At 35.4% G+C, this 24,416-nt stretch overlaps 1 protein-coding gene across 3 annotated transcripts in view; it reads right to left on the bottom strand.

Moving 5' to 3' along the window:
• BMP5 (bone morphogenetic protein 5) overlaps positions 1–8,952 on the bottom strand; it is a 115,000-nt gene extending 106,048 nt beyond the window's left edge. For 2 of the 3 annotated variants that reach the window (XM_021692027.2, XM_021692028.2), the window contains exon 1: positions 7,607–8,952. In XM_021692027.2, the coding sequence (XP_021547702.1) occupies positions 7,607–8,096 (490 nt within the window). In that variant the 5' untranslated portion in view covers positions 8,097–8,952. The remainder of the gene's footprint in view (positions 1–7,606) is intronic. The other variant, XM_021692029.2, reaches the window with a different exon arrangement.
• Between the last annotated feature and the right edge of the window lie 15,464 nt (positions 8,953–24,416).

The following is a 24,416-nucleotide window of genomic DNA, read 5'->3' as shown; positions in this document are numbered from 1 at the left end:
TAGGCTCCATCGCCCTGTGGCTTTCGGTGCCAAAGGGAACGTGGCAGAAAAGTAGGGGCTGAGTATTTAGTCCTTGGTTGCCCTCCCTACTGAGTATTTAGGGGTTGGCTGCATGGCATCTCTCTCACAAAAGCCACAGTTCCTGTCAGAATACCTTCCCCATGCAGCTCTCCTCTGAGTTTTCTGGTAACTGTTTCTGTTCCCTGCCCAGAAGTACTGAAGGAAGGCTCCTCTGCTCTTCCAGGTGCTGCATTATCCCGTTTTGCCAGAAAGCTCTGCCCAGGACATCATAAACCTTACAACATTAGGTAAACTCTCCTCAGATGATTCAGCTTGCACATGCTATGTCTCTTTCCTTCTGAGACGCTGATACACCCCTGGGGATAAAAAGGGGATGAATAGGGCATGTTTCCTGCTGTCACAACATGTAATCAAATACATAGGGCTGGCTTCTCTGGTGTGTGACCTGGGCAGTTGCACAGGCCCCGCACTCAGAAGGACCTCATGCTTGAGCTTATACTCTGCTTCCTCTAGGTTGGAATTCTTGATAATTTTTGAACAAGAGGCCCCACAAACTATTTAGCCACTCTTGCTGATGCAGTGCAGCCTTTGGATACGTGCAACGCTAGTAACAATAACAGCTATTTGCTGAGGGCTCACTATGTCCCAACTGCTATTCTTAAATTTATATGCATATTCACTCATTTCATCCTCTCCACACCCAATGAGGAAGACAGGCTTATTATTGGCATTTTTTAGATAAGGGACCAGGGGCACAGGGAGAATTTAAGTAACTTGCCCAAGGTCACATTGCTAGAAAGTGTAGGATATGAGATTCCAATCCAGGCATTCTGGCTTCTTCTATACTACTCTGCTTCTGCCATGGAAACAGAAAGGAACACAATCAGGTTGAATCTATAATTAAACCTTAAAGCCACGTGAGCAGTAATATACCATGGACTTAAGACTGGCAATAACAGTGTCTCCTACATAGGAAGGCTAATCACAAAGTTACAATAGGGACAGAAAACCTGTGCAGAGCAAATAAAACTGAATTTCTCATATCATACAGTGTAAGAATAGCTGACGGTGTTTGTAAATGTTAATAAATCTTTTGATTTTGACCTGTCTCTTAGTTCTGAATAAAATCGAAATGAGACTTGCATCTGTTTATCTTGCCTTTCTCAAACTATTTTCTTTATTCCTAACAACTCCGGGGAAGCTGGGAAACAGCAAGAACAATAAAAGTTATTTACTTCCAGAAAGAAGTTAAATAAACACAGTATCTAAGAGTTAATTTAATTAGATTCACTTATTTCTAAAATACAGTTGTTTCTTCTACTGCAAGGACCAACGCTTTGCTGCTCATAAAAAGAAAAATGAAAGGCCACATCATCACGAAGACAGGGATCTTCACCATCTTAGAAATTATAAAATAGCACATACCCTAGTTCAGTCTCTATACCAACCAAATTATTTAAAATCATACAAGGTCTTGGTTTTTAACTTTTATGTAATGTTTACACAACTCACTACCTTCCTCTCCTTGGTTATGGAGGGTTATTGTCATTTTCCTTTCTCCCCAAACCACTAGAGATCCTTCTGACTAATCAGAGATGGGTTTTTTTCCTTCATATTAAACATTACACACTTTAATAGATTTTGTTTCCAATTTCTTAGGTATAATTTTACCACAATCATTTAGACAAGACTCCTACAAGTCAGGGGTGACCAGCGATTACATGGACTCTTATGGGTAAGACATCTCTGAGAAAGGCAGGTAAATACTCCAATTATTATTTTTACCTTCCTCTCACAACTTTAAGATCCACAACTGGATCTTACACATCCCAATCTGGCATCAAAAATCACAACAGGTCTCCTTTTCCCCAAATAAAGGAGCCATTTGTCAGGGCTGACTGGTACATTTTAAAGGATATCTCAGCCAAGGGTATTATTTTAAGAGATGAGCAAATGGGGAAACCCCACAGCCCAGCCAATAAAATATGAACTTAAGGTGCAAAGAAGCACTCATAAATATGACTTAGAACAAGGGATTCATTGTTTGGCTCCAACCCTTTCAGTGGCTTCTCTGATCTCAGCCCCTCTCTGTGTGTCAGGGAAGCCTCTTCCTTTAACCTGTGGTTTTTTCAAGCTGAGCCACTACATTATTTATGACTGTAAATGTGAGTAGCCCGTCTGTATGCTCCTTGTACACACACACACACACACAGACGCGCACACACAGCCCCCCTCCCTTTTCCCCACTTTGGTATTTTAGTGTGGAAGGATGAAAGGGTTTTTCCCTGGAGCTGATGTGGTTGGGATGTGGAATTAGCTGCTGTGTCAGTATGAGGTAGACTGAGGATTTCCCAACACATCCTCTACCTGCACACCCAAAGACCAGCCTCGGATGACTCATTTGATTCATTTTCTTTCTTCCAAGGGCCTTTTTAAAAATACATATTTTATTTCTTTTTCTGTCTCATCCTCATTGTTCTCTGCTCTTGTTCTTTTTATCCTCCCTCATCCTCTCTTCTCAACTTAAAAAAAAGGAAATAATCTCTTCACAGATGTGCCATGAGTGTGAAATAAAAATAAGGTAAGCTAAAGTGTTTTATAAACTAACAGAGGATTGCATTTTTTCTTAGTGTTATTTTTGTTCAGTGTTGCAGTTCTTTTTTTTTTCTTACTTTCCCTTAAATTTCCCCTTTTAAATTTTAATTATGTAATAAAATAGGGAAGGCAAAAACAATTAAGTTCTGTCAATGGGATCCTCAGGGAGAGGTGAGGAGGCAAAGAAGAATGGGATGGTGGAGAAACAATTCCAGGGGATGGCAACAGCCAGAGAAGTTCTGATGCCCTGGGGAGCTTTTCTCCTGATGGGTGGAGGCTGCAATTGGCACATCATAACCTTTTCCTTCTCAACTCCAGAGAAACAGGAGACTGTACCTAAATGATCAAGCTGTAACTAATTGATTTTCAGCTAATCTCAGCCTCCAGCTATGAAGAAACGAGGACCAAAGGCGGACCCCAGGAAGGGGTGGGGACAGTAAGGAGAGGGGTGCCAAGAAAGTCTGGAGGTAGAGAGACCATCAAACTAAAGAGGAAAGGCCAAGTAATGTGAGGGGAGGAAGTGGGAGAGGGAGGCAATATTGAAAAAATGGAAGAATGAAAGGAGGGAACTGGAGGTGGTGGGTGAGGCAGCCCTAAGCCCTCTGAGTTTATATTATCATACCTTCACAGTTCCAGCTGTTACTTCTGAATAAACTTTTACAACTGGCTATTTGTGAGTGACCATTAAGATGAGCAAAAAGCTTTTAATTAAACTACATGATTATAGTTATTGCTGCAGCCATGCCCATCATTTGACAATAATGTGGCTTTAAAGAACAAGAATCCCTTGGGTCACATTCATGAACGCCAAGGGTTGTTGAAGAAGAGAGTAAAAAGATTTCCACCCTCAGCAACTTATTTCCTCTTTGAAAGTTAAAGGTGTTAAAGAAATATTGTCTTACCCAATATCAGCATTTGTTATTCCAGGCATATCCATGAATATGTACTATAATGGTTTTAGAGCATCTTGTCTCCTTTCCTATCACTGCCCCCCCCCCCCCAAAAAATCTTGCATGTGTTTACAGGTAAGTTTATGTTACACAAGTGTTAATAACCCTGTTGGAGAGACTACACAGATAGGCATCTTTAGGTAGATCTGTGTATAAATTCCTCTCTACTGGGCACTTGAGTCAGCCAAAAGCAACAATAAGTATCAATGATCTCTTTCAAACCTGTCAACTGAGAACATAAGCATTTTTTTCGTCTAGTACCAGGAGAGTTTGATGATTTGGGGAAGTAAGAGGAGAAGGGTTTAATTTAAAGTTTTGAAAGTATTTTTTTTTCTATTTCCTATCTTAACGTGCTAAATATGCTGTTATAAAATATGAAAAAATCTAGGCATCACCTTCACGTACTTTCATGCTTTAGAATTAATGCATGTTCTTGAAATATATCTAAGAAGTTTTTGACTCCAAGCCAACTTGATGAGAATGATGAGAAACCATTAAAAAAAACCCAAAGTTTGTCTTTCCCAGAGAAATACATGTAGACAAGGAATACTATGAAAGTAAATTTCCTGTGTTCACTGTTTTTTGTACTTTCCTCTAAAACATCTACAATGTTGTATCATTTTAATTGTACTATTGCCAAGTAATCAAACAAAAGTGCTTTCTAACTAAAAGATCTTAGAAATACACCACGTGTTTATCTTAATGTAAACAGAAGATTTACTTAAAAATTGCAAGCAAGTTCCCTAATCTTCCCTTTTATTTGCATAGATATCTGATATATAAACTAACCCTTAATATTTTTGAAAAAGATGGCTAAAAAAGAAAAGATTTACCAGAAAGATATTTTTGTTCTCAACAAAATAACATGGTATTGACTGAGCAAAGATGCCTGGGATGGTCAACAGTTTTAGGGACAAAGCAGGAGAGTCAACCTGTAAGAGCTGGACACTAGGAGACTGACAAAAATTGGCCTAAAAATAATGAATCCAATAGAGTGGAAAGTTTCTCTTCACACAATAATATTTGTCTCTTCAAAGTGCACAAATCACTAAAACAACTTAAGGGTCAAAATAAGGTGCTTGTTTTCATGTTTAGTTGTTTACATGGGTCTTAAGACAATTTATTCACATTTTATTTTATTTTTTTTAGGAAATACTCATCTATTTTTCATTTATGAACAAAAAATTAATCTCATCTGAAATTTTTAAAAATAGATATTTTGTTAAATGATTCGGAGTTTAAATTAATTTAATTCTTGATGAGCAAAACTAATGTTAGAAAAAATGTCTTTCTGAATGATAAGATAAAGAAAATCCATCATTTGACTTGAAAATGACACATCTTTGCATTAATATAAAGGATGCTACCATATCCTTTTAATGTAATTAAGCTTATTATGGGAACTGTCAACAGATTCTTTTCACATATTTAAATATCCAGGTGACTTCCTGAATACAAATTCCTTGCCTGTTGCTAATTTGATCATTTGCCCTTAGTCCCCACTATATACATATCTTTTAAGACACTAAAATAAATAAATAAATAAAATCCTCCTGAGTCTTATAAGAACATTTAAAAAAAATACTATTTGTTAATGAATGATACATTAAGAACCACTGAAATTCTTAGTGCAGTTAATCATGATATTACACTTTTACCTTATTCTAAGTCTGCTTTGACTTATTTTATTACGGAAGAAATACAGAAGTTAAAGCCTTTTACTAAGTAGTGATTGGTTGTAAGCTTTGGATATATTAGAAGGCAAGGTCTAAGGATAAAATAAAATTGTGGTTCAAATTTCCTCAGAGACTACTTGGAAAAACTCAGTATCAGAATCAATTTGTCAGTAATTTCACATGAGACATTTAGTTTGGAATTATTAAATAAAGAAAAAATAATATGATTCGTTAATGAGGATAAATCACTATTCAGCAGTTCAAGCATGATAAAAATAACTATCTCCTAAAGCTTATATCTGATATTGTTTCTCTAGAGTAAAATGAATAATTGTGCTTCATGGTATAGTTAGTAAACTGCTTTGTTGGTATAATCCAAACAATACAACCAAAATTTCATTGATTTAAAAATGTTAAGTATTCTTTAATGATAAAAACAGTCCTAGAAGTCACTGAATAAAACTGTTTATTATTGTTTTTGGCTTTCTTATTTTGTGTAAATGTATAAAAAGTAATGGCACACAGATTCAAAAATCATACTTAATTCCTTTCTAAAACAAATATATTTCTTTTGTGAATGATCAAAATATTTGATTTCAATAAAATATATATTTTAGAACAGATTCATGACTGAGTTATTGTTTTTTAAAGTACGTAACACATTCTGCCCTGTTTGATTTTAGGTGACCTGAACTAATTTTTTCAGTGATTTATTTTATGCATATGTAAATCCATGCTAGATTGAAATTCTTCTATTAGAATATTAAAACTCCTTTAAATTATTGAATAATGCTTTAGAAACTGCAACAAAGTAAAATATGCCATGAGCCACATAGCATACCACTTATACTAGGAAAAAGCAATCAAACTAATTTAGAACTAAGCCATATTTTAATGGCTTGAAAGTTCCAAATGAAACCTGTTAATTATATGTAGAAGAAAACGCCTCCAGGACACCTGATTAGGGCAACCAATGATGACTTACTAAAACTTAATAATGAGAGCTTTGTCTCTAGCAACATGAAATATGATTTATTAAGCACCTTATCCTTCATGCTGTGATTGCTAAGAGCAAATGAGCAGAGCATATTAAGCAACATGTTTTATAAAAGCATTCATGTACTTGAATTTGTTGTTATCTGACTTTTCAAAGACTATTTTCTTTGAGATATTATACAAGGAAGTTTTTAATTAAGTATAATAAAACATGTCAATTTTAAGTCAAAGCAGATTGCAGTTTTCAAAGTTTTGAAAGTTCTTACATTAAAATGTTTCTAATTCTTTCAAGCTGATTAAATTTGTTCATAAAATTTGTCTTCAAAGCTAACTATATACCGTTATTTTTTGAATGTCTGAAGATAGTGAATTTTCATCTTTAGCCTCTACTAAAACATTTTTTAAAACTACAGCCCTTGTGAAGTCTCTTTAAATTGGCAACTCCTTAATATTTTTGAGAGATGAAATATTGGGCACTAATTTACCATTTGATATTGTCAATATTTTAAAACTACCATGAAAGGACCAGCATTGAGTAAAACATAATTTAAAAAAATTATTCTCTAATAATGCTGCTCATCAAAGAATTTTTCAATTCATTTCTTATCTTAAAGGAAAAGGAAAATTTCTTGCATAAGTAAAGACCATTATAGCATGCTTTATATTTCTCTTGCTTCTGGAAATAATCAAATGGGTATGATATCTTTTCATCATTAAGAAGTTAAGAAATGTTAGTTTGAAGCTTCTTTTCCAAAATATTTTTCACAGTTTCAGAATCTCTCCCTGAAAATCTTTGATAGTAATCTTTTACAGCATTATTTTATCTCAGTTAATTGCACGTTGATATTTTCACAGTAGCTGACTCGCCCAAATGAGAGTTTTTAGGTAGCATATAAACGTATACTTACATGTTTGTTAAGTTGCTAACAAAAAAATGTTTCAGAAAGTCACTTTAGTTTTCAATCTGCAAATGCTTGTTTCTTTTTTATTTGTATTATTTTTTTGCCCATAGCACAACTATCCTCATAAATTTTCCTTTTTTTTTGTAGACTATTGCCTGTTTATTCATATACTAAAGCAAGACTGAAATTTTAACAAGATCTAAAAGGACCCAAAACTACCCAACCGTAAGTGTTAATTTTAGCTTTTTATATTTAAAAAATTAAATATATGTACCTGTGTGTATGACTTTGTTGCCTAAAGCAAAATCTTACATTGTATCAATGAAAGAAAGGAAACAGAAGCTAGAGAAGAGAGTTATAGAAAATGACTTTATATAAACACGACCACCTACCAGGCAGCTACTTTACTATTAGAAAAACTTCCACTTAGTAATAACAGAGTTTAACAAATAAAAGAACAACATACCTAAATTGACAAAGCTCATGACCATGTCAGCATCATTCAGAAAGTTGGTATCTTGTAGGCTGGCTAGAGGTGGGCTCTGGGTGGTCAGAGGAGTCGTTCGAGATAACTGTATGCGACGAGTGTACCCATTGGGAGAGGCTGGGTATCCTTTTCTTGCTCCTCTGGTCTCTCCTGCCAGGGATGCCCTCACTGAGTATTCCGACTCTTCGGGATTTTCTTCATTGGCCATAGCATTGTATAGGTCCAGCATAAAGAGAGGTGCAGAGGAAGCTTGCTTTCCAGGTGAAAATGGTCTGGGTCTATGAGGCAAACCCAAGATAGAGAGAATTTCCCTCTGTATTTCCCGTCTTTCGTGGTTCCGTAGTCTTCTATAAATAAAACTGGAGTGAACATGATTGTCTCCCAAACCTCCTTTTGCATAACCCACTAGAACCCAGCAGCTCCAGAGGAAACCCACAATACTCCTAAGTAGAAATACAGTCAGATGCATTTTTGTCCAAAAGCAGAAGTTGATATTTTTAGTCCTTCTTGTCCCCTTAAAAAAAAAAAAAAAAAAAAAAAAATCTAAGTTCCTAGGAGGTATGCTTTCCCAGTAGCTGAAAAAACAAATTTACCTATTCTTCATGACAGTGACATTTCTGAACATAACATCCTCACTGATTTTTCCTGTCCTATTTTAAATATTTGGGAATATGTCAAGAGTAGTTATTTCTAAGAAAGCTGAAACTTGGATTTCCAGTTATCCACAGTTGGTAAGAGTTTTTCCTGCATTGATGTAGCAGAAGAAGGCTAATAGTATTTGATCAGATGACCTATGCATTCCTATAGGGATTGATGCTAATCAGGCCTTTGGTATTTGAATCAAGGAAAGTTGATCTTCTGATAAACTGTAGTTCCCAAAGTTATCTTCACTTGCTCTTGAGTTCTTCTCAACCCTTGAGCTCTTTCCAAGACAAATCCTGATTTCTGAATCACAGATCTATGCTGATCTGCACCTTGGTGTTGGAATATATATTGGTCCGGCAGCTTGGTGATAACTTTAACGTCTTTTGTGTCGTCTTAGTGTAAAATAAGACTCAAGGTTGTACTATTCAAGTAAATGTGTTTCCCTGAATTTACTTGAAAACCTTCCTGTAAGTTCATTCACTCCCTTTCTCCTTCTAACTGTTAATTCCACCTCCAGCAGGCACAAATATACCAGCCCTCTTCAAGGGAGATCTAAAGAGTAATGTAAGCACAACCCTGCTGGGAAAGAAGAGGCTTCTCATTGTAATTTGAAACTGGTAAAGCAAAAAGAACTTAACCCTTTTGCTACCAGAAAAGCCTTCATTTTCACAATTTTATAGCCACGCATCTAACAGAGCACAGTGCATGGGGCATAGAAGTCCTGGGGCGGGGGGGGGGAAGCCAGTTTGCAAGCAGCACACTGAAAATTTTGCCACCGGTTTTATATAGTACTCTTTTAGATCTTTCTTTGCATAGTACACATTTAATACACTTCTATAGTAAGTCTCAGGTTGTGGCTAAATTAACATATATCTCAGTTCTACATTTGAGGTTATTTCTAGCTTTTATGAGTTATTAAAATTTACTTTTTAAAAAAATAGAAGGAAGAGTTGTAAATTGAGGTTAATTTGTTGTTTCTTAATGACAGCCAAATCTTTTTAGAATAAAATACAGTAGAGAAGTAATCACCAGTAAATATATTCTAGCTCCCAAAGCAGTAGTTATAGTAATTTAATAATGGTGATGAGATAGCCCAGCTTTAATGATCTTTATATACAAAAATTTTAAACAGAAAAATATATTTCTATTTCTCTCATTAAGTCAGTTACGGTTGAAAAATAAATACCCTAAGATACAATGTCATGATTCTTAACTTTTAAGTCATTTCAGTTGAAATGTAAACAGACTTACAAATTAGATTTTTCCCATAAGTTATACTCAGTACTTTCGTTTGTTTTAACCCATGCAAATAAACACAAGTCAAATATTCTCTATGACTACATGCAGATTGAAATTTGCATTTTCAAAATTTGATGGGAATAATGGGGAGAGTGCACACCTTTCTAAAATACCATACTTAATCCAAGGAAATGAGCAAAGTACGTGTTTATCCTTAATGTTTAATGCCTTTAAAATTTGGAAGTCTACAATGTTTTTGTGCAGCTATAATTTTCCTTACAAGCTCTCACTTAACCTTAGGGCTCACAGTACTTTCATTGTCTGGGATATTATTCTGATACCAGTGTAGATTTATCGAGCAAATTCTAGAACTATTATGAAATTTTAATGTTTTTCTTTTACTCTACCTAGAGGCGCCTGGTTTCTTGTTTAATTTCTTTTTAAATATTTCCTCTGAGTGTCTAAAGCAAAGCCATATTTTTCACAAGTCTTCAGTTTATTGGTGAAGGCAAGATACTGAAAGGGTTGGCTGAATTTTATTGTGTGCCTCATTTTTCTTATACAAACTCACTGCCCTAAAACTTGATAATGCTGTTTAAGATTTGCCCTCCTGAAGATTCTTTATTAGCAGCCATGTAGGCTACACAGTGGCAGACCCAAGTACTGACATACACGAACACCTCTATAAAAGAGATATCACATGAATAGCAATAGTGCAGGTTGTTAGTAAGTGAAGGAATACCATTTCAATAAGAAATGGTTTAAACCACTAAAATTCTTGAAGTTGTTTATTTCATATCCAAACCAAACTTAGAACTTTTTGGTCAATGCTGTGGATTCAGATCAAGCACTTTGAGACAAAAAAAAAAAAAAAAAAAAAGTTTTTTCTCTGCGTTTACAAAACCAATCCCAACTAAAGCCTACTACAGTTTTTCTTTACATTTTTTAAATAAATTATCAAGGTTCTGAATATGCTTCATGTCTCTAGAGTACAGCATAAAGTTACAAGTAAAAATTGGCCACGCTAGAGGAAGAAACGACGTTTATTATCTTCCACACGTGCTGACTTTTTTTTTCCCTAAGATACAAATGAAAAATAAAAATGAGTCTAGGTGTCACGAGTCTCAAAAACTCATTTTCCCAAAGCATGATTTATAATATCAATCAGTGTCATTGTAATTTAACTGCTTAACCAGGCATATAGCTTACCTCTATGTTGGAAATAAGTTGCCAATATTTCTGGTCAGATTTTTTAGTATCCACCCTCCCCCACCTTCCCTTCCAACTCAGACTAGATTTGGCAAACACTCATTTTTCAAAAGGATCAACATGTGCAATGAGAGCAAGAAAATAAAGAAGGAAAAACTTGCCAGGAATAAAGGGGAAATGCTAACCACCAAATGAAAAGTCAGATTCATTTTCAATTAAGTGTATTTTACTACATAATTTGGATTCCAGGTAGATTTGTATTTATATACATGAGAGCAATTTGAAAGATAAAGCATCTGCAACTGCAAAGTATAAACATTCCAAATTTCAGAGCATGTATTTAAAAGTTGTATAAGTCATTGAACATACTGAATAAATACATGCTGAGAGAGAAGTTGGGACCGGAGAAACACCCAGAGCATCTCAAGAATTGTTCCTAAAGATAATTACATTTCAAGAAGAGAAGCCTGCATAAAAACCTACCTCTCATAATGTAACATTTGCCTGGGCTATATAATGGAAGTGACCTTCTGGGCTGGGGGGGGAGCGGTACAGAGACAACTGAATCCAGGTAGGAGGTACTTCTCCAACTGTCATTCTTTCTGTCCATTTTCTCTTTCCTTCACTAAAATTTGACACATGTAGTCCACGAATATGTAAACCGACTACATGCAATAGACAGCCTTTCAAAAGAAACTTGCTCAAAAGAAAATTGAAGCATTTGTAAATCTGTTTTGTCTGGAAGGGTCTTTCTATTTCACTTATGGTTTCTTTGTTGGTTTCTCCTTGAAACAAAAGTTCCTCAGTGAAAGACATGACTGCAATGAAAGACAGATATCTAATATACATGGTATCTGCATTCCTAAATTATCTCTCAAGTTTGGAAAATAGTCCAAAATACTGTTCATGCAATCATAAAATTCTTAAGCAGAAGCTATCTTGGATCCTGTTGGAGAGAGTGAGGAGAAAGGGTGGAGAGGAGATCACTGAGGAGATTGGAAAGGCTGGAAGCAACGGGAGAATTCGGGGAAAACATCCCCTTCTAGAATCTTCTTGGGGAATACACACACACACATGTGCAGAACAGAGCAGCTTCTGTGATATTAAACTGCCTTCGGCTCACTCCTTTTGAGCCAAAAACATAGCACAGATAAAAGAGAGAATATGGTGTGCCTAGCATGGTCCAAGGGAAGGCTGAGTGGTGTTACACTACCCCCATCTGCCTTAGATTTGCTGCAGTAACCTGAAAGGGGTTGCATTCATGGGCAACCTACACTTTTTTGTCTAAGAAATATCTTTTAAGGAAAACTTGGAAATTAAAAATAAAACACGGTCACCAAAAACTTTTAATGTTTGGTATTATTTTTAATGAATGGTGACATTAGTGAATATTTTGAAGTGAAAAGAGGATTTTTCAGTATGCTTTGTATTATTACACATTCCTAAGGTGGTTTTGTATCATTTCATGAGAGTAGGTTTTCTAATAGTTACTTAAGGGAGAACAAACCAACACTTAACCATTATGAATCAAACACTACTGATGAAACGCCTAAGGACTGTATGTGACAAACAGACTCCAACTGACTGACTTGAGAACAATTGGTCAGAGTATTAGGTTAGATGTTTTATCCATCAACCAAATGACAGAATATTTTAAATAGTTAGGCGTGTGACCATTAAGCAGTTATGTAGTTAACCACAAAAGAATGTCTTCATTGGTAGAGCAATTTATAATTTTAAAAGCTCATTCACAATAACCTACCATTTGGAATTATTTATTCATTTGATGAATATTTATTAAATGCCTACCATCCAACTACTATGTGCTATATCTTCAGATATTAACAAAAATTTCAAAAAAGGTTCTTGTCCCCACAGAGTTTATAATCATGTATTATCATTTTGATTGATTTAATAGCATAAAATTATTTAACTATGGTTATTAATCAAGCTATTTCTACTTTTTTTTGAGAGAGATTAGCTAGAATGAAAGCTACATAAAAGTAGGGGCTTAGTTTATTTTGTTCACCAATGTCAAACAGTACATATTAGCCACTCAATACTGGTCACACAACGTATTTTTTAACAAAGATGAACAATATTCCAGAGTTTTGTTTTGTGTTTTTTTTTAAAGACAGTGCTCTCTGGAAACATAGGAATAAGGATTCATTAGGCACATTAGCTGACCAATCACTGTATCTCTTAGTAGGTACGCTCGCCTAATATACTAAAGGTTACTACTCCCATGAAGAAATTTGCTTATTACATGCCTTATCCCAGTTATAAAGTACAAACTTCTGTCAATACTAGACAATCATAATGACTTAGAAGGAAAAGCATCATGCAGTGAATCACATTAGTAATTGCAAAATACCTTGGTCTATCATTACAGGGAGAGCTGGTTAGGTTTTGCCTAGTGAATTAATGTGGTTCTAGACCCAAACGAGCAGCTTTTGTCCCTGTCAATTAATACCTCATTCTTTTGAATTGTAATGGCTTATTTGTTTTGTTTTGGGGTTTTTTGGTGCTGTTTTTATGGCCTATATTACAATGCAAGAGGCCCTGAAAGTGACCATTAACAATTAACACCACCCCTGCTAAGGCTCAAGCGGGTATATACAGAGTTGAGATCCGCAGGAGACACGGGGATGAGGTGAGATCTGAAAATGCCTGGACATGGGGAAAAGGTACTGGATAAGACAGATTGGAGAGTACCAAAGTAAAAGTTTCTAAATTCATACTTTCCATAGTTTACACTTTTGCAGATGAAAAACTTCACCAACATACTGACCGATGCAAAATCTATAGGACTGTTAAAGTTCAAGGAAGAGCACAAACTGCTAATTTACCCCAATAATTCCCATGAAAAGCAAATCAGCCCTCAGTGGAAAATAAAATATATAAATGGCACTAGTCATGGTATGTCCAAATAAGATAATCTGAAGGAAATTTAAAAATTACCTAAAAGAAAATTACCTCGATAGCATATTTACTATTATCTGCAATGCTTTTAAATAAATGTCTCTATTTTTCCATAACATCTTTTTTTTTGCCCCAGGAAACAGAGAATATTTCATAGGATCCTCATCAAAAGGTTTAGGATAAATTTAGAGCCTAATAAATTAACCCCAACTATATCACAAAAATTGTCCATTAGCAACAGAAAAAAAAAAAATGTGTGCATCTGTCACCCAAAACCCATTAATATTCCGTAACATGAGAGAATATGAACTCTTTTTCCTAAGACATAACATGCTGAGGAAATATAACTAATAATGAGGATGATAGACAATCATTATCAATATGCAAGTTATAAACATATAAAATGCCTCTAAAGCAAAGGTTCTCAGATCAAGTTGTACATTACAATCACAAATGGGGAGCAGGTAGAATTTTTAGAATTTTTAAGAAATACTAATGGCTGGGCCACACCAAAGACTAATTAAATGATAACTCTTGAGGACAGTCCCAGACACCAGAATTTTGAGTACTGATTAATATATAGCCAGAGTTAACCGCTAACAAATAGTCTTAGAAACATCTAAACCATTAGACACATAACAAGAGTATGTGTCAGTGTCATAATAGTGTTTCCAAATTAGAACAAGACCTTTGATTTCTCCTTGATTGCTGCTAGGCTTTCATGGTAATAAACTCCTTAAACAAATACACAATGCTTGCATCCACGAAACCATGTGTATCCACTATACATGAAATACAGCTTATTCAGCACCTACTGCAACAATAATAACACACCATCCCTGCTCTGGCCAATTTAGTGATCAGTTGTTTCTAGAACAATTTCCTTAGATATTTGTATTTGAACAATGTGCTTAAAATTCAATCTCTAGTACAGAAAATGCTATTGTATTACGAAACGAATAAGAATATATTCTTCCAGGTGGCATCTGGGATCACACAGTCCTCTTTGCTCTTCTATGCATGCAGCTCTTTCTTGGGCTATAATATAAAATGTGAACAACAACATAACTCTTTAAATTCAACTAAAATAGTCACCTGAGCTCACCTAACAGGTGGCTTTCCCACCTACACTGGATATGTTCAGTTCCGAAGTGTTCCTACCCCCTTGGTTTTTAGAGGCGTACGTGTGTTTGTGCGCATGCGCATGCGCATGCGCGCTTGGGCGCACATGCCTCAGACGTGCATGTGTATCTCTGAAGCTCCCTCTTGCACTGGATCGCCTTTCCCTTTCGTTCCCCAGTTACTTTCTCTATTTAAATGCTATTGATTTTCGCTTCTTAAACCTTGCATTCTCTTGATATCTTTGTTTCTCCATTTTACAATAAACTCTTTATCTGTGTCTCCATTTTTAAAAGCCTATCCTCCTAGTTCTCTTATCTAGAACGCTCTTCAAGTGTGTAACTGTTTTCTTTATCTCTCACCTTTCATCACCTCTCTCTTCCTTCAGGGTAATCCTACCACCCCCTTCCTAATCTCCAGTTCTTTCTTCCTCCTCCTGGAACAGTTGCATTTTCTATCACTGCATGTTTATTAGCAAGGCAATGATAGCATCAAATTGCAGTATAATAATACTTTCTCCATCTGATAAATGCATTTTATGCTTAAACTGCTTCTGTGGAAATGGATGCAAATATTGTAGCTTATCAACTCAACACAAGATTGGTGTTTTCAGATGCAGATACAAATCCTTTTGAAACATTCATAACTTTTTAATACTCATGGCCAAAAAATAACAATAACTCTGAATTTTAATGAGATATGCAGCCTTATATTGAAAGTACAAAAAAATAACCTAACCTATAACTGAAATTATATCCAGATGCTAGTCCACACCTAGCATACTGGATAATTACCTTGAGTCCAAAGTATGAACATTTTACTCTCAACATTTTTATATTCTGAAAATGAGACACAGTTTTCTAAATAGGAGGCTCTAATCCAATATGCAGTACCACACAATACTGTCTTCTAAAATATCTTTTAAGACTTCCAGAAATTACTCTAGAAATGATGCTTATCAATTGTGTGTTATCTTCCAACCATTTTTAAGTAAATAAAGTTAAACCAAATCATCTACAATTTCTAATGTAATCCAGGAATTCCTCATATGTAGGTATGCTACTCATTTACATATATTTTCAAACATGCTTCTTAAATCAGTGAGAAAGACTCATTGGACAAAGACCAATCTGATAATGTCCCTTACACAGAATGGTACAAATGTCAACATTCACAACTGGTCAAGTTTTCAAGTGCTCTCTAGGTGGTAAAACTTACTTCCATGGAACTTGGAAGCAGTTCGGTATTCTGAGCTTTATCCGTTCTAAATCTACAGATGTTAATGGGTGCTTGATTCTACAACTATAAGCCCAAAAATACGCTGGTGTGCTTCCTCTACCAAATGTAATTATTGAACCATCTATATATACTGAATCAGAATCACTTAGGATAAAATCAGTAAAATCAAGGGGCATCAGCTTGTAACTCATTGCCCTATAATATGTATACTATTTTCTTTGCAAGTATCCCTATGTCATTTAGATGCTTGAATCTTCTAGTGGGTACTCACTACACCTTATCACGTAACATGTACTCAAAGAACGTCAACCAGGAAACTAGATTTATATCTTGGTTTTGCCACTTACTGTCTGAATAACCGTGGAAAAGTCACTTTGGAATCATACAACTAGAGAGTAACAGGAAGGAGTTACTTTTCTGAATCTAAGTTTCATCATCTGTGAAATAGGGTGAAAAATACCTCACATGGGGTTGTTGGACCCATTAAAATGAAAGACTATATGAGAAACTACTTCATAAAAATCAGTGTGTTTCGTAACTTATTATCATAAGCACATGGCACAGTAGAATTTAGATTCCTGTAAGCTTCTCCATTGGTTGGTCCACATTGATAAACTGAGACTCAGTGTCTGTATTCTTGTTTAGTCCCTTAAAAATTATCATGAAAAGATTATTACCCAAAAGATGGTTGTTAGGTCTCCAGATAGACAAAGTTAGACAAAGCCAGGGATTTTATGCTGTTATTTTTATGCATAATCTACTAACATCTTGAAGAACATAAGCATGTCTCTCCCTACTGGTATTTCTTCCTTATTTTATCAGTCCATCTCAAATCTATGGTATCCCACTGTAGAGGCAGAAAAATAAGTTTGATTAACTAACTGTTCCTCCACTGTACAAGGGAGAGCATTTTATTTTCATTTTTTTTTTTAAGGAAGAACATTTTAAATGCACATCTACGCTGAGGTTTTCCATTAGCATTAAGCAGGTAGTCCACATCTGCACTCGTTGAGTGAAAAGAGAGAAAGAGTTAGCTTGCTCAGCTTTGACTCAAGTAAGCAACATATGACCAAAGCCTAGGAAAAAGGATGGTCCAAAGCATATAATCACGCCTATAAAAATGCGTTCCACAATGGAGACATTTACTCTTCACAATGTAGAGCATTAGATTTTGCATCAGAGTGGTTTCAAGCAGTAATTCTGGTTCTGCCTACTTTGTTACTCATGAGAAAGGACACCTCTTCTCAGTTTCTTCATCTTAAAAAAGTGGGATAGGGCGCCTGGGTGGCTCAGTCATTAAGCTGCTGCCTTTGGCTCAGGTCATGATCCTGGGGTCCTGGGATTGAGCGCTGTGTTGGGCTCCCTGCTCAGCGGAGAACCTGCTTCTCCCTCTCTGTCGATTCCTCTGCTTGTGTTCTCTCACTCTCTCTCGCTCTCTCAAATAAAGAAATAAAATCTTTTTTTTTTAAAGTGGGATACTGGGCACCCAGGGGGCTCAGTTGGTTAGGCATCTGACTTTTGATTTCAGCTCAGGTCATGATCTCAGTGTCATGAGATCGAGCCCCACATCAGGCTTGGTACTAGACATGGAGGCTGCTTAAGATTCTCTCTTTCCCTCTCCCTCTGCTGATGCCCCTCTAAAAAAAAAAACAACAACAACAAAAGAAAAACGCTGGGATAATAATAATATGTATTCTAGAATATTGTTATGATTCTTAAATGACACAGTATATGAATATTCTTCCATAAGTACAAAGCAATTGTTATGATAGCATTTGGCAGATTTATTATTCAGAACACTGTCATTGAGAGGAATACTGAACAATTTTTATACCTTTTTTTTTTTTTTTTTTTTTTTTTTTTTTTTTTTTTTTTTTTTTTTTAAAGATTTTATTTACTTATTTGAGAGAGAGAGAATGAGAGACAGAGAGCACGAGAGGGAAGGGGATCAGAGGGAGAAGCAGACCCCCCGCTGAGCAGGGAGCCCGATGTGGGACTCGATCCCGGGACTCCAGGATCATGACCTGAGCTGAAGGCAATCGCTTAACCAACTGAGCCACCCAGGCGCCCTATACCTTTACAGAGAGACTGTCCAAAGGATTTAGCTTGCTACTACACATTTAGAATAAATAAAGATATTTTAATGGCAGTGGTGGTAGTACACAGTATTTTCCAAACAAATTTTAACATGGAGTCACTTATTTAAGGAGATGATTGCTATTTTGTAAAACACATCCTAGGACTGATCTTCAACTAGCACGTTTGGGGGAAAGAATCAATATGTTATAATTGGAGAGGCAAGATAAAACAGTGACTAAGAGCCTATGTTCAGGAACCAGACTGAATGTAAATGCTGGCTTCATGATTTCGTAGCTATGTAACCATGCTCTACCTCAGTTTTTCATGCTTTAAAATGGGGACAATAACAGTTCCTTCCACACAAGATTTTATGAGGTTAAATGAGTTAATAAATGTAAAGACTTAATATCGGGCCTGGCACATAACAAATGTCAGGTACCACTAGATTTCACCATTTAGCGACCAATTCCTAGAGGACAGGACTTTTCTTTTTATGTATCCTTATATCCCCCTGCCGAGTACAGTGTTTGACAGATAGATGCCCAAGAGAGTGAATGCTCATTCATTTGTTTAAAACATATTTACTAAGCATTTACCTGTAGCTAAACAACACCCACTTTTAAAGAAACATTAGTCAGTATTCACATAGCTTATTACTTTACCAATAAAGTATTAAAGTCTAAGAAATGTAGCCATGATTGTGATTGGTCCATACAAACTGTTACTACGTTGATAATAGAACTCAACAAAATACTTCCTGCAGTTTAAATCACAAAAGGTCAAAATGCTGATCTCCCAGAGGACGTTTTCTTATGCCGATGTGACCTATAACAACACTAGCCAAGAGCACCAGATGAACCATAATACATAAGATACAGTTTTACTTTTTCACGTTATTACAGATGCCTTGAGAATACCATGTGGAAATAAACAACCGTAATATAAGCCTAAGATCTAACGATCAGTTCATGACTCTTTCTCTTCCTCTCACTGGCCCAACTGGAGACAGTTTTATTGTCATTTTCATTCTTTCCATTGGACGGTAAGGGACTACAAAAGATGAAATTAAAACTCGTCAAACCTGGAGCGCCTGGGTGGCTCAGACGGTTAAGCGTCTGCCTTCCGCTCAGGTAGTGATCCGGGACTCAAGACCCACATCGGGCTCCCTGCTGAGCAGGGAGCCTGCTTCTTCCTCTCCCTCTGCCTGCCGCTCCCCCTGCTTGTGCTCTCTGTCTAATAAAAAAAATTAAAAATCTTAAAAACAAAAACAAAAAACTCGTCAAACTGTTCTATCCTAGACTTTTTTCCCAGGTTAGGTGGTAAAGGAGGTTTAAAGGAATGAATAAACCCCTTTAAAAAGTCCCTGCCACTAACACAGATAACTGAAAAATCAATTTTTATTCATTTTGATAAAATCAGTCATAAAAACAAATTTTGGTTCACCAGCTAAAAAGAGTTATCATTCAAACACATAAAGGCTTTCTGTAAAAGTTGTTTTAAAATTAAAAGTGCCATGAATGGTTCACTAATTTGTATTTAGTGTTATTCGCCAAATATAGCCAATTCTGACTTTTATATACAGTAGGCCGATGGAGATAAAATCCCCAAGTCCAAAAATGTAACCATAATAAATGGAAGACTTTACTTTTTCCCACATTTATGAGAATAAAAATGAAACTCTTTTGGTGTTCAGACCAAACTCAAAACAAAATCCCTCAACTTCTGTTTTAGAATTTTGGTGCCAGTTTTTAGCTAATGAAGTAACAATCCCCAGCACTGTTGCAAAGCTAAAAAAAAAAAAAAAATGGGGTTTTATACAAACACTGACAGGCCCTGACCATCAGGGCACTATAGGCGCCACCATAATTGCAGTCTCCTCAAGACATAACTTCTCTCAGGCTAAGCAGGCGAGCCAGTATTTTGTATTTTAATTAAGAAACCTGGACTTTGTTTATAATAATTGACTGTTAGGTCAGTTCTTGCCAGGATATACTTGTAAAAGAGAATTTTTGCCTCAAGTAAGCTTTCATTTAAGATTTTGGAACAGATTTAAAATTGGGGATTGAAATCTTTTTCAGTCATTTATTTTAGCTTTCATTGTAATACCACCAGTTTAAGGATATATTTGTATCGATTTCCAACCTACTCATCAATGGCCGTAAATATTTATTTGCTCCCTGAAGAAAACTTTTAGTCGTACTGATGAAAATATATTATCTGCTATGAACACAAAACCCACATTGTTTCCTCATTTACTAGTGAGACCTGAAAATAATTCAATGCTTGCAAAGTGTTATGAAACATATCAATCAGTAGTCAAGACATAGTAGAACACTAAAGAGATAATCTAACAACAGATAAAATATCTTAGATGTGAAACACCCATATACTAATTTTGAAAATGTCTCTTTTGGAGCTGTTCAAATTAAAGTGTTCTATACAATTACTCCTTTCAAGCTCCTATTGTCAAAAATATTTGTCTTCTCAATCATAATTATTTTTTGGCACATGTGATAATAGCAATATTACTTAATATTGTTTTAAAAGCAAATTAGAGGCAGAATACATGTCTAAATTATACCTCTAGCAAATGAGGTTCCAAAGGAAACCAAATGGAACACTGCCACCTTTTGGTTACTTAAATTGTAAAGTTGCAGACGTTTACTGTAGGGTTTTTCAATGAAAATATTTAGACATACTTGCAGCTTTTAGAAATAGTAATCCTATCTCTGTTGATATGAAAGTATCCATCTTTAGATTTTTGTTTCTCAATTGTAGTTCTTTAAGTACTTCAGTTTTCATTTTGCAAGTCTGTCCCCAAACTCTTGAACTTTAGTACCTGGAAACAATTCTTCCTGTTTATTTTGTAAAGAAGGGCGGGTAATGACCTCATAATGAAAAACACAAAGGGACTTTTATATCCTAGGGCTCTGCTGTGAACATTTCTATTACTTCTCTTTATACCAAACCACACCACTACCTTACAGAACAGGATTTTGCAATGACACACTCTAATTCCCCAAAGCACTAATTGCATTTCTTTCAGCTAGAAGGATTTATGCCTTCTCACCCCAGAAGTGTTTTATGTATACAGTTTCAAATTATAGGGTAAAAAAAATGATACAGTAGGTGCCTAGACACATACAGGGAGTAATTGGTGGGTGAGAAGAAACGAAGGGCTATATATAAACATAGATTTCATTTAGGGCAAGATCTGAAGTTATGATGTCTAAGTATGCAGACAAAACAAAATAAGGAAAATTAAGAGTGGGAGAATAGACAGCCCCTTAATAAATAACATAATAAAGGAACTCGTTGAACAGCAAATTATACAATTTTTTTTTCAGTCCAGTTCCCACAACATGGTTGATTCTACTGATAAACCGCCCCTCGGGCTATAAAAGTAGAATAACAGTAAATAACATAGAGTCAAGATAGTAAGGAAAAAAAATATATATATATATATATATATATACATATGAATTTAAATAAAAGATGTAGAAAATCTTAGGTGCCAGCAACAAAGAAGAAATGTAAAATCAGAGATTTGTAAAGTGACACAGTAGATGTTCAAAGGGTTATTAGGCTCAGGTAAAGCCTCATTTCTCAGGACTGAAGATTAAATATCCATTTGGGATATGAACGTGACCTTGGGACTTTGTGAGGTTATATGTAGAACCTGAGATCCCTATAAAAAGCTAAAAGACTCAAAGAGTGACTCCTGAATGGGAGAGGGGAGGAATAGCATCACTACACCTGGGGAAGTCTGGGGAAATAACAAGGATATTTAATTTAGCCTGAGGATCTAAGGGGGGAAAAATGAAATTCTTTTTTAAAGATGAAAACCAAAGACTTCATGGTAGCTTTTCAGGATGGTAGTAGAATCCTCAAGTCTACAAATTAAAAACTAGTCCTAAACCAATTGAACAAACATGAGTACATGCTTTGAGTACATAGCATCCCTTCAACAACCTACGGTTCACATCACTCCAATAGGTGGTAAAATCCTTATTGAAGAGAAGTTCAAAATCAAAAACTACAAACCATATAAATAAATGCTCTAACATAAGCAGGAGTCATCAAATAAAACAACAAGTAGTAGAACACATCCCAAAACTGGAAGCAATGAAATCATCTGAAGTAGACTATTTTAAAAACCACGCTTAAAATAGTTAAGGACACAACAGAAGAACTAGAAACCATAATTAAAACACACACACACACACACACACACCAGGACATTGGGGAAAAAAAGGAAGATTTGAAAAATAAATTAATAGAAATAAAAAATATAATCACCAAAATTAAAAAAAAAATCAATGATTTAAACAACCAGCTGGACACAGCTGAAAGAAAAATTAAACTAGAAGATCTAGGAAGCTTACCTATATATATATATATTACAAAAAAATAAAGAGGAAGATATAGGAAAATGAAGCATTGGATATCTCTGCAAAACATTATGGCAGCTTTCTCTTCAACAAACTTAGGTGTTTGTCTCAGTGTAATATTTATAAACCGATTTCAAGACACACTATCCTAGTATCCACCACTACAGTGCTTTCAAATATTGCTTGAAATAATCATAGAAAAACTTTTATGTGCAAGTTGCCAAATAGTAAGCGTGCCTTTCAACCTACTGAAGTTAAGAAGTTTCACACATTCTGTGATGGAGAAATCTGAATTGCTCGTGAAAATTCTAGCTTCTGCTTTAGGTCCTCATGAGGGTGATAGGCAAACCTCAGAAATAGCTTCCTGGTATTCATGCCCTTGAATAATCACTACCTTCAGTGTGGGTTGAACTTACGGACTTGCTTCTAAGGAGTAAAATACAGAAGTAATTGGATCTTTCTTCCAATATTAGGTTAAAAAAGGATAGTAGCTTCCATCTGGTCTGCTCTCTCTTTCTCACTCTCTGGCTCTCTCTTGTGGAACACCAGCCATGCTGTTGTGAGGACATTCAGACAGTCTATGAGGTGAGAAATTGAGGCCTACTAGCAACCACATGAGTGAACTTGAAAGTAGATCTTCTGAGGCCTATCCACAGCCACGTGAACGATCTTGGAAGCAATCCTCTCCCCTCTATCCATCCCCATCAAACCACTGGACGATATCACAGGTACCGCCAACAGCTGCAGCCTCATGATAGGTCTTGAGCCACGGGAATAACATTCTTGACCCACAGAAAGTGTAAAATAATAAATGTTTGTTGTCCTAAGCTTCTAAATTTGGGGGTTATTATGTAGCAATAGATAGTTTCTTTTTTTTTAAATTTTTTGAGTATAGTTAATGCATTAATTTTACATAGTAGTTAATACATTTGTTTAAATACATTGTTTAATACATTAGTTACATACAATGCTATTAGTTTCAGACATACAATATAGTGATTCAACTTCTTTATATGTTATGCTCACCACAGTGTAGCTACCATCTGTCACTATATTACAATACCATTGACTACATTCCCTATGCTGTGCCTTTTTTATTCTTGTGATTTATTCACTCTAGAACTCAAATCCTATACCTCTTACTTCCCTTCACCCATTTTGCCCATCCCCCATCTCTCTGGCCACCATCAGTTTGTTCTATTTATAGATCTGATTCTGCTTGTTTGTTATTTCATTTGTTTTTTTTGTTTTTTTTTTTAGATTCCACATATGAGTGAAATCATAGGATATTTGTCTTTCTTAGTTTGACTTATTTCACCTAGCAGAATACACTCTAAGTCCATCTATGTTGTCATAAATGGTATGATCTCACCCTTTTTTATGGCTACATAATATTCCAGCATATAAATATATATGTGTGTGTGTATACACGTACACACATATATACACACACAAACATCACGTCTTCCTTATCCATTCATCTATCAATGGACATGGGCTGCTTCCCTATCTTGGCTATTATAAATAATGCTACAATAACGTAGGGGTCCATATATCTTTTTGAATTAATGATTTCATTTTCTTTGGGTAAATACCCAGTAGTAGAATTACTGGATCATATAGTAATTCTATTTTTAATTTTTTGAGGAACCTCCATACTGTTTTCCACAGTGGCTCTACCAATTTACATTCCCACCAATAGTGTACAAGTGTTCTTTTTTTTCCACATCCTTGCCAATACTTGCAATTTTTGCATTTTTGATTTTAGCCATTTTGATAGGTGTGAGGAGGTATCTCATTGTGGTTTTAATTTTCATTTCTCTGATGATAAGTGATGTTGAGCATCTTTTATGGGTCTATTGGCCATCTCTATATCTTCTTTGGAAAAATGCCTATTTAGGTTCTCTGCCCATTTTTTAATCAGATTGTTTATTTGGTGTTGAGCG

This window comes from Neomonachus schauinslandi, chromosome 8 (genome assembly GCF_002201575.2).
Source record: "Neomonachus schauinslandi chromosome 8, ASM220157v2, whole genome shotgun sequence".
NCBI lineage: Eukaryota > Metazoa > Chordata > Mammalia > Carnivora > Phocidae > Neomonachus > Neomonachus schauinslandi.
Note: the sequence above shows the minus strand (reverse complement) of the source record. Positions and strands in the feature narration are given on the sequence as shown.